Consider the following 11,701-nt stretch of genomic DNA (forward strand, 5'->3'; position numbering starts at 1 on the left):
AGGTCCCTGACTAATTCTACCTTGAGGCCAACCATTGACAATAATTACTTAAGTACTTGATGTAACGCACAACTTCTTATTAGTATTTATTTTTTTATTTTAATGAAGAAACATGACTGAGTCTACTAGACGTGGAGAAAGCATGTTATTTGAAAAGATAGATTAGTGCTACTCATTGAACTCTCTTATAAACATCAAGCTGAGGGGAATCTAATCAACAACATTGTAGAGCTGACATTCCCATTTAATTTAAATCAACAAGGCAATGACATCTATTTCAACACTTCATTATAGAAAAAGAAAAAGAACTTAGGAGTGGATCACCTCTAATGAATTACTACCATCTTTTGAGCTTTTAAAACTTCTTTCATTTCCCCATAAAAAAAAATGCTAGTAGTAGAAAAGGAGAAAGGAAAAAGTATGTTTCCTGAATACAAAATACTTTTAAAAACAGAAATGAAGATGCAAAGCAGAAGGTTCTAGATTGATATTTGTGAGAAAAAGTTAGGCAAAATTGAACAGCTACAACAAGAAGGGTGTTAAACATTCCAAGGTTTTAAAATCAAAATAAAAATGTAAGAAATGCTAAACAACATTGCTGAGAAAATTTGTTTTCCTAAATTGATATTTCAGTCAGTAATACATAAAACAAATCAAAACAGCGAGGACAAAATAGAGTGGGCCTAGAGCGTGTTGTGAAACTCAGTAATCAGAGATCACAGCAATACAAGAAATCGAGCCACCTGACACTTCAAGAGATCACTAGTAGCTTCAAGTGACACATACAAGGACCTCTTACTTCTTCCGAGTAAAGGAAAACAGAAACAGATGTGAGGGGACAGATTACAACGCGTGAAAACTGTGACCAGGAATAACCCCGGACCTACTATTGATCACAAAATTGAGCAGGCCCTTTGAGACTTCCCTTTCTTTTTCTTCGCCTTGGGTGGCTGGAGCACAACTTTAATGGCAGCATCAAATACTCCTTTTACATTCTGCAGCAACAACATTTCAAATCATATAACTTCAATTAAACGCATCAAAAAGATGTTGAGCACAAGAAACAAGAAGCTCTAGACAAAATATACCTCCTGTGTTTTTGAACTACATTCAATGTAGGAAGGTGCACCAATTGTTTTCCTCAGCTCTTCACCCTTAATGTTGGAATAAGAAGTAAATTAAATACTAATGACAAGCAAGGTACACAGTGTACTCCACTAAAGCAACTCGAAGAGAGGATAGCCACAGTGACCCTTACCTGAGCAGTAGTAATTGGCACAGCACCTGGATGGTCTATGAAGAATTGCTTATCATCTCGAAGATCTAAGTTCAATGCAAGTGGAAAGTAGGACAATTATATATATGAATAATCCTCTCTGAATGAAAAAAAAGATGGGGAAAGTAAAACTGGAAAAAGATGAGACATAAAAGTTCAAGAACAAAACATTAGAACATTAGTACAACCAGTACAAAGAATATATATTTCTTAAAAGAGGAAAATCACAATTTGAAGAATAAATAAAACAAACAGTTGTGTTACAACCTTCAACCTGAATAGGTTTAGAAACTCGAAGTAAAAGATAAGAGATGTACACTTCAAGGAAAGCCATTTGTATTTCGTTTTCTATTTTTTCTTTGGCAAAGAGAACTTAATTCCAACTATTTTTAACATGTCCTTGTATAGACGAAAGTTCATTCTTTTAACTTTTATCAAAGAGACACGGGACAAGAACATGTGCTGCACACACCCCACACCACCAATCATTTTCTACTTCCATGGCCCAAAAGGTCTACTATTTCTTCTGTTTGCTCTTCAGCAGTTTCTTAAAAATCTTGTATTTGTGACGAGGAACAAAGTACCTTCTACTCATAGAGCAGCAAAGACTTCTTCTACCACCATGGATTTTGAGTATACGTACATGATTATCGGTGCCAATTAAGAGATAGAAACAGCACTATAACATAAGATGAAGATTGATCCACTATTATACTGAGATGATCAGATCCTTCTGAAAGATTTTTTTTTAATCGCAGAGAAAATAGAAGTAAAATGGAAACATCCCATAGACCACTTAATCATCACCTCATGAAGATATACAAAAAAATCCAAGATCATATTGTATATATAGAACTTTACCAAGTTTTGTTCCAACAAGCACTATAGGGACACCAGGGGCGTAATGTTTCAACTCAGGAATCCACTGGAAAATATTCAATAGAGCTAAAATAAATTTCCATGAACCAATAACAAAGAAGAAAATAAAACAAAGAGAAAAACGAAATTTTCCACTACCTTCTTGGAAACATTTTCATAACTGGCTTTACTGATGAGAGAGAATGCCAAAATGAAAACATCAGCTCCACGATAACTCAGAGGTCTTAACCTATTGTAATCCTCTTGTCCTGTAATATGTATAATTTATGATGACATTATATAAATATGAATATGAACATAATGACAGTAGCAAATATATCATAAGAATACATCTGCAAATACATAGAAGGCCAAATACACAAATAGCCCCTCAAATTTGGCACGAAATGTCATTTAGACACCTCATCTTTAGCCATAACCAATTGAACACTTTTAGTTGACAGAAATGTATCTTGTGGATACAAGATGTTGATTTGGCACATCATGTGTATCACCTCAGCCTTGAGCACAAAAAATGTTTGTAAATTTCTGAATACATCCTCCGTAAAAGTACTCAAAAGGGTGTCCGTAAAATGGTAAGAGGATCATTGATGGAAGAAGAAGAAGAAGAAAAATCTAATCTTGGAGATGAAGAAGAGGAGCACAGAAAAAGCATGAATATGATAGACAAAATAGCAGAGAAGTTGAAGAGTTATGTGTAAGAAAAGGAAAAGATTGAGGCAACAAAGGATATAAGAGAACTTGTGAGGAAGTCTCCTTCTTCCAGCAAGAATTTTCTAGATTAGTTAAAAATGGTGATTTCTTGTGCTATAGATGAATTAGATGGAAAAAGGTTGTAAATTTTTCCCAATAAATTAAATTTTGAATGTTAGCTATGAAAATAGATTATTATGATTGAAATCAGAAGAAAAGATGTTGGCATTTCTGTTGCCCCCAATTTTTAGTAGCTAAAGGATGAAATGGCCTAATACATAGATAGACACCTTAACTTGGCCTCAACTGATAACTAAACACCCAACTTAGAAAATGCACATCTAGACACCTTAACTTGGTTCAAGTGTCCCCATAAACACCCCAACTTTGAGAATGCACCCCCCTTAAAAGTGTCTAGATGTCCATTTTCAAAGTTAAGGTGGTGTCAAGTTGAAGTATCTAGATGGTCACAATGAGAGTTGGGGTGTTCAACAGGTAGTAGAGGTCAAGTTAAGGTGTCTATCTATGTATTATGCCGGATGAAAATGTGTGACATTAATGTAAAGTCATACAACCAAGATCAACAAACAACTGAATCAGTCGAAAGCTCTAAATTAAGCATTTGGCGTGGAAGGAATTCTTCACACAAGGTTTCCTTTGCAATTGGTTATCTGGTTTGTTTTTGGAAAGACGAAGACCTTGAGGATAAGGAAATTATTCAATTTTTAAGTATTTTTTAGGATGACATGTATGTTTTTCAAAATGAGATATGTTATTATTTGAATGATCATTCATCATACTTTTAGAGCATAAAAGTTACACATTTGATTTTGTTTAGTCTTGATGACTGAAGTGTCCAAGAGACACAATTTGGAAAAGTAAAAGTGTTCAATTGGTCATAGCTAAAGTTAAAGTGTCTAAGTGACATCTCATGCAAGTTTGAGAGGCTATCCATGTATTTGGCCTAAATAGAAATTAGAAGCTTTCTGCCAAAGAAAAAGAGTGGTGTTTAATGTAGTTACCAGCAGTATCCCACAACCCTAGGTTGACAGTAGCCCCATTGACAACCACATTTGCACTGAAATTGTCAAACACAGTTGGCACATAATCCTGTCAAACATTGTAATAGATGAGACAAAGAAATTTGATGTCAAATATCTTAGGATATACAAAAACAAAGAAAAGCTTTGATCATGTGAGCCGAATCCCAGAGAAAAAAGATAACACTGCAAGTGATGGATTTATGTGATAATAATATGAAGTAGCAACGAGCAAAAGCCATAACATCTAACATGAATTATTATCACCGCATTTATCTCGAAGAGCAATCAATTTGTTCATTTTCACCTTGAATGGGAAAGAGGACATACAATTGTAGGCATGTATAAAGAATTGGAAACAGAGCATATCGCAATTTGTAATACTAATTTGAAAAAAAAGCAAACCGTGGGGAAGGTATTGCTGGTGTAGGAAATCAAGAGACAAGTCTTTCCAACGGCACCATCACCAACGGTGACACACTTAATGAACCTGGAGGCGCTCATTTTGGTAGGTATCCCTCTCTCAGATCTTCTCGAGAAGACCTGATTGTTGTATAAACAGAGAAATAGAATTTGATGGGTTGCTTTCAATCACACATTTGTACATACAATGCAGAATCACACAAACAAACAAGGAGAAGGAGAAGGAGGAACCCTAACCCTAAAATTCGAATAAATGTGATGGGTAAAGGAGAAGAAAAGGGAAGAAAGACGTAAGAGAAAGATGACTAGTGTTTGTAATGCATAACTATTATATTGTGGGTCTCATTTTTTAGCCGGAAAATTATGCCGTTGAACCGTTCTTCACTGACCAACAACAACGCTTTTCTCGCAAACTGTCTCCGCCTCACACAATCCTTCATTTATGGAATCCGACAATCATATTTTTTTACTTGTGTTCAATTCATTAAGCATAAAATTTAATTTGTCATATAAAATAGTAAGGTAATTAGAGTTAGTTATAAATCATTTAATTAAAGCACAGTATTACTAAATAAAGAAGGATACTCCATATTTATTTTTCTTACTAAAGGGCTCATATTTATCCCTTATTATATTCTTTTTGTTACTTATATTATTCTTTGTCATTCAATTTTAGCCACAGTTTTTCCTATAACTTAGAGATTTCTGTCAGGAACTTCGTTCATCTGTTTTTTTTTAAAAAAAAAGTTATTCCCTTTATAGGAATCTACTAGTTTGTCAAATAAATACAGTAAAATCTTACTAAATTAAATAGAATTTAAATTAACAATTTCTCTAAAATAATATTTTCTTTCAGTTTCGACTCAAGATAATAGAAAAAATCATTCATTTCGATAAGATAATATATTTCCAGAAGACCCTTTTATAAATATATGGTGCCATTAGTATTATAAATTAATAATTCTTTAAAAGTACAAATATATCTAACACAATTTAGTGAAATATAATTCTACTGTATTTTATTTTTTTGTTAAAATCTAAATGTAGTTGAAGCTCATATCTAACTTCTCTTATTGTATCCAAAAGTTTTGGTGTTGTCTCTTCGAGCCGCATCATAAAATTGTGAGTTCTAGATGTGATGAGTGTTCCTTATACGTAACTGGTTCCTAAGGTAAAAAAAATATATTACAATGAATTATACAAATACATTGTACGGTATGTATAATATTTTTTTTAATGTAAATTCAATAATTTTGATACCTAATTTAGTAAGATACAAATTTTGATGTATCCATTGTACTTTATGAATAATAAATTTATTTTTTATGTGAACTCAAAAAATATGATATATAAATTAGTAAGATATCATGATTTTGATATAATCAAAATTGACCTTTATTGAATAATACCTCTATAAAATAATAATATTTCATGGTTTCACCTATATTCATTTAAGAGTTAATATCTTAAAAGGTCATTGAACTATGAGAAATTATTTAGCAAAGTCATTAAGTTTTGTTTTGTTTCAATAAAATCACTTAACTTAAAGATTTTATCTTTAAAAATCACTCAACATTAACATAAATTTGACATGACAAAACTAATTATTTTATATACCATGTAAATATGGACGTCATGACAAATAAACAAAATTTTAAAAGATCTCCTTCTTAATTTATCTTTGCTTCTTAATTTATCATTGAGATACATCTGACATGATAAATAATTTTTTTTTTACCATATAAATTTGAATCCCATAAATTAAAATTTTGTATTTTTTAATCGGCTCGCCCAGTATAAATTCGACTTATACCCACATTGCTTCAATTTTCAATTTCTACATTGAGCCATTGTTCGTAGAAGATTATTTATTTATTTTTTAATTAAAGTGATCATTATATATTGGTTACTTTAGTTAGATACTCCAGTACATATATGTTGATTCAAATAAATGAGTAATAATGTATACGCCAAAATACAAGTAATAATGTGCAACCCTAATGCGATTTATAGAATTTCATTGCATATATTCGCTAGCTAGTTGTAATGTGATATTGAATCTCTTATGAATTTGAATTTCATATTCAAAATTTGATAATAAAAAAAGAACGGGAGTATTGATAAGCGGGATAATTTATTTTTTTATATATTTATTTATTGGGTCCATGTAATTTATATGGCATAAAAAGTAATTTATTTTGCTATGCCAAATTTATTTTAATGATAAATGTAATTGGTGATTTTTGTAGATAAATATCTTAAGTTGAGTGATTTTCTCTTATTATATAAGAGGGAGTTTATGATGGGACATTGTAATGTCCAATCATAAACTCCCTATATAATATATAATATAATAAATCATTTTTTCTACCATATAATATATATTTATTTTTCTACTATAAGAGAGTTTATATAATATATAATAATATAATATAATAAATCATTTACAAATGACTTAAAATATTTCATATTTAAAGGATATATAATAAAATAGGTTCACTCTCAAAATTCTATCCGGGTCACATATATTGGGACAGAAAAAATAACATATATCATTTCAAAATTACCAAAAAAGTATTATAAATAATAATAATTAACAACTTAAAATATCTGAAAGACATTTTAAAAGGGTTAATTTTGTAAGTTTATCCATATCACATAAATTAGGACAAAGTGACCAGCAATGTAAGTTATTTGAAAGTTACATAAAAATATTATAAATCACAATAATTAATAACTTAGAACATTTTTTTTTTAAATGCAAATTTGGATGACTCTTCAAATTTCATTTGTGTCACATAAATTGAGACAACAAAAATAACATATATTGCGTCCATTTTAATTTATTTGTCTTAATTTTTTTTTATATTTAAAAATTGCGTAAAAATACTATAAATCATGATAATTGACAACATAAAATATTTCAAAAATAAATACATATAAAAAAATTCGATTAATTCTTGAAATTAATCTATCGTTAAAAATTATGTATAAAATACAATAAATCGTGATTTTGACCACTTAAAATATTTATTAAAAAAACAGAAAAAATAAATTGACTGATTCTTAAAATTAATCTATCAATGTCACATAAAATGAGACAAAAGTAGTAATATGTATTGTTTAATGTGAAATTATTGAAAACTACGTAAAATGTATTATAAATGTTAACAATTAACAACATTTGATTGAATCTTGAAATTTTATCAATGCTACATACATTGAGACAAGTGGAGTAATATATATTAAGTATTTAAAAATTACGTACAACCATATTGCTTTCTGTAGGCTTCGAATTATCGTGGTCATTTTTTAGGCTGATACAAGTTTTGTACTTTTTTTTTAATATTATAAATCGCAATAATTAATAATTTAAAATATTTTTAAAAATATATTAAAAATTTAGTTGGTTTCGGGAATTTTATTTATACTATATAAAATGGGACAAAGGAAGCAACATATATCATTTACAAATGACTTAAAAAAAATTAAAAATTACAATAATTACCAATTTAAAATATTTAAAAGCTATATAATAAAATAGGTTCACTCTCAGAATTCTTTCAGGCTCACATATATTGGGACAGAAAAAATAACACATATCATTTTAAAATTACCAAAAAAGTATTATAAATAATAATAATTAACAACTTAAAATATCTGAAAGACATTTTAAAAGGGTTAATTTTGTAATTTTATCCATATCACATAAATTAGGACAAAGTGACCAGTAATGTTGATTATTTGAAAGTTACATCAAAATATTATAAATCACAATAATTAATAACTTAAAACATTTTTTTAAAAAAAATTCAAATTTGGATGACTCTCCAAATTTTATTTGTGTAACATAAATTGAGACAATAAAAATAACATATATTGGGTCCATTTTAATTTATTTGTCTTATTTTTTTTTGGGTTTTTTATATTTAAAAAATGCGTAAAAATACTATAAATCATGATAATTGACAACATAAAATATGTTTTGAAAAAAAATACAAAAAATTCCACTCATTCTTTAAGTGAATCTATCATAAAAATACTATAAATCATGATAATTGACAACATAAAATATTTCAAAAATGTTGTATGTGGGTAGTCTTATTGTGCCTTGAATAGCGTCAAAGAAAGTACAAGTTTGTGATAAAAAAAACTTATTCCTTTATCCATGCAAACAATCGCTTCAAAATCTCCATTATTAGCCCCAAAACATACCATTTATATTATTGGGCCCGTGCCCGTGCATAGCACGGGCAACATTATAGTTATTGATATAAAACAAAGTTTCATGACTTTGCTAAATAATTTTTCATAGTTCAATGACCTTTTAAGATATTAATTCATTAATTTAATGAGGTTTTACTGTAAACCAATATACCAATATCTAAATGATTGCAATTTGCATGTTTGTTTAGTATGGTTTGGTATGAGATCTATTTAGCTTGAGACCATGATAACTTGCTAACATGTCTTGTTCAACTAATTGATAAACTATATATAGGCCTAATGTTATTTTACTTTAGCATGAAAAAAATGCATTTCGTCTCTTTCACAGTAATGGTATTTGGTTTAGGTGGCTGTGTTATCTGTCAAAAGGCAGTCTTAAGTTCTTTAAAATAATTTTATTTTTTTATAATGACAACTTTTTTCTTGAAATTTATACTTATGTTTTTTTGGGAGAATATTGGTAATGTTATACATATAAAGATACCACCAGAAAGTTAATATTTTGTTCAAAGATAAAACATTAGAGTGTCTAGATATTCAAATTTACTTTTTTTATTTTAATTTCAAGTATTAAGTAAATTTAGTTTGTTATTTATTGTCCCTTAATTCAATTGAAATTACTCCAGCAAGTGTTACTATCCAATCGTGGCGGAGTCAGAATTTTCAGTAAGAAGGTTCAAAATATGTATAATTAGACACACGAAGTATTCAAAGGGGATTCAACATCTACTATATATACATAAAAAAATATTTTAACCATGTATAAATAATATAATTTTCGGAAAAGAAATGTATGATCAAAATTGAAAAGAAATGTATCAAGGAAGAAAAGGCTAAGAGCCTGTTTGAATTGGTCTTTAGTTTTTGACTTATAAGTTAAAAAATTTAATTGATGATTTTTGACTTATTTTTATCATTTTAACTTAAAATCAAATGCTTATAAACACTTTTATAATTTATGCAAACACTAAAAAAGTGCTTATAAATTATTTTGACTTGAAAAACACTTTAAATAAGTCAATTTAAATCGGCTCTCAAAACAAGTGCTCAAAAACACTTTTTAATCTTATTCAAACACTTTAAAATTAAAATACTTAAAAACTATTTTAACTTAAAAAGAACCTTAAACAAGCCGATCCAAACAGACTCTAATTAAGAATCATACATTCTTGACATATAATAAGGTATGGCAAAAATAAAGAATGCGATTATCTTAGGGTAGCGTGAAAGAAACAACATAAAAAATCAATGAAGGATAGTTCTTAATTATATTTGTTCGAAAGTTAATTTAACTTTGGTATCATAACACATATTGTGGATAGATTTTAATGCAACAAGTCATGTAGTGTGTCTATGCAGTAGTTTGAAGAATATGTGAATATTATGATTTATGACAAAGGTACTGCTCGACTATAAGGGCAATAAAACATGTGCAATTAAATTTAAAAAGAATTAGAATTCTTTGGGATGAAAATATAATAAATTTATTTTTTACTTTTTTAATGTGCGATTTGTTGTAATGATTGAAAAATGAAGTAATTTTTATGTAATTATAATATATATATGTATATATATATATATATATATATTTATTTATTTATTTTGTTACCTTATTTATGTTTTGAAAACTAACATGAACCCATTATTATTTTTATATTTTTTTTTTATTCTCACTTTCACAATTTTTATTATCTTATATTATTAAAATATTCAAAAATAAATTCCAAATGGTCAAACCTAGGGATGTACATGACTGAGTTGGTTTGAATTCTTCAAATATCAAATCAAGCGATTTGTGTTAGAATTTTAAATTCATAAATCAAATCAAATTAATAAAACTCAATTTTTTAACCTCGACTTTTTTTTGGATTTTTCTAATAAAATATTCATACAAACATATAATTAACTTGTGCTCCAAATATTTCTTTAGTCCGACAAAAATACAACTATATAAGGTGTTTTTTAAAAAAAATATATATATATGAGATAGGTGATGACACTAAAATATTCAACAAAAAATAATAATGAAATCGCATAAAATAAATATTACAAATTAATAAGTCATAATAAAAATGATCATAATTTAAAACTATGTACTACATCATGCTAAAATAAGTCTAATAAGTATTACATGATTAAACATTAAAGAAAAATTAAAATTAGGTTATATATTTTAAATGTCAAAACCAATGTAAAGCTAAAGAACAAATATTCAATATTATTGTTATTTTTAGTGTTGAATCAATTTTGTTTTGTTAGCATTAGCATTGATTCGATTTTGAATTGAGCTTTATTAATAGCATTACTAATATCTATGAACTATAATCTTTATTGGACCATTCAAAATTGTAAGTCTCAAAAAACTTGAAATAATATGTTAAAAAAATAAAAATTATGAAAAAGTATAAGAAATATTTAGAAATTATATCAACATATTTATGTATTAGATAACATTAAAAAATTATATATATAATGTGGGGTTGGTTTGGTCTCAGGTTGACTTCTTTTAGATAAAATCAAACCAACCCAAGTATAGTCCGTTTTTTTCCAATATCAAATCAAGTCAAATCAAATGATCATTAGTCAGATTTTTTTCGATTCGACTCAATTTGCGATTAGATTAGATTCAATTCTCAATTTGATTTTGTACATCACTAGTCAAACCTTCTGCATTCTGCAAAATCTATTGTTATCTATACAAACACATCAAAATTTGCTTTTGGTGTCCTCTTTAAAATTATAAGTATTGCAATAAGTAATCAAATTATATTGAAGCAGAACAATACAACTTAAATATTATTATATCAACTTTTCAAATTTTTAAATCACGTTATTCTTACTTTGTAAGAATTATATACATCTTACCTTCCACATATACCTAATTGTAACATTAGGTTGAATAGGTTATTATTGATATTGTTGTTTAATTTATACACGTGAAGTTAAAAAAGAAGAAGATGTTAATAGAACTTACTTTTCACCCCAATCTAATATTTTGCCAAGTTATATATTATATGTATGACTAGCTTGCAGTTTTTTAAAGAAACTTAGGCCCGTTTGGCCATAGATTTCCCAAATAATATTTGGGGGAAAATTTGGCAAATAGTGTTTGTCCATATAATTTGCCATTATTTGGCAAATATTTTTGCCAAATATCCCAAAT

At 27.9% G+C, this 11,701-nt stretch overlaps 1 protein-coding gene across 1 annotated transcript; it reads right to left on the reverse strand.

The window, feature by feature from the left end:
* Nucleotides 1–539: 539 nt before the first annotated feature.
* On the reverse strand, nt 540–4,714 carry LOC125849340 (rac-like GTP-binding protein ARAC1). Its single transcript, XM_049529411.1, has 7 exons — nt 4,294–4,714; nt 3,871–3,958; nt 2,294–2,403; nt 2,138–2,201; nt 1,259–1,323; nt 1,089–1,154; nt 540–995 (listed from the first exon to the last, which is right to left on the reverse strand). The coding sequence occupies exons 1-7, from the start codon at nt 4,390–4,392 to the stop codon at nt 894–896; spliced, it is 594 nt and encodes a 197-aa protein (XP_049385368.1). The 5' UTR covers nt 4,393–4,714; the 3' UTR covers nt 540–893.
* Nucleotides 4,715–11,701: the final 6,987 nt, after the last annotated feature.

This window comes from Solanum stenotomum, chromosome 12, assembly GCF_019186545.1.
Source record: "Solanum stenotomum isolate F172 chromosome 12, ASM1918654v1, whole genome shotgun sequence".
NCBI classification, from domain to species: domain Eukaryota; kingdom Viridiplantae; phylum Streptophyta; class Magnoliopsida; order Solanales; family Solanaceae; genus Solanum; species Solanum stenotomum.

Excerpts from the sequence above, each read along its gene's own strand:
- LOC125849340 (XM_049529411.1), bottom strand. The coding sequence starts at position 4,392 with ATGAGCGCCTCCAGGTTCATTAAGTGTGTCACCGTTGGTGATGGTGCC. Across the intron at positions 2,404-3,870 it reads AGGGTTGTGGGATACTGCTG|GACAAGAGGATTACAATAGG; the intron begins GTAACTACATTA and ends TACATATTACAG. Across the intron at positions 996-1,088 it reads GTAGTTCAAAAACACAGGAG|AATGTAAAAGGAGTATTTGA; the intron begins GTATATTTTGTC and ends TTGTTGCTGCAG.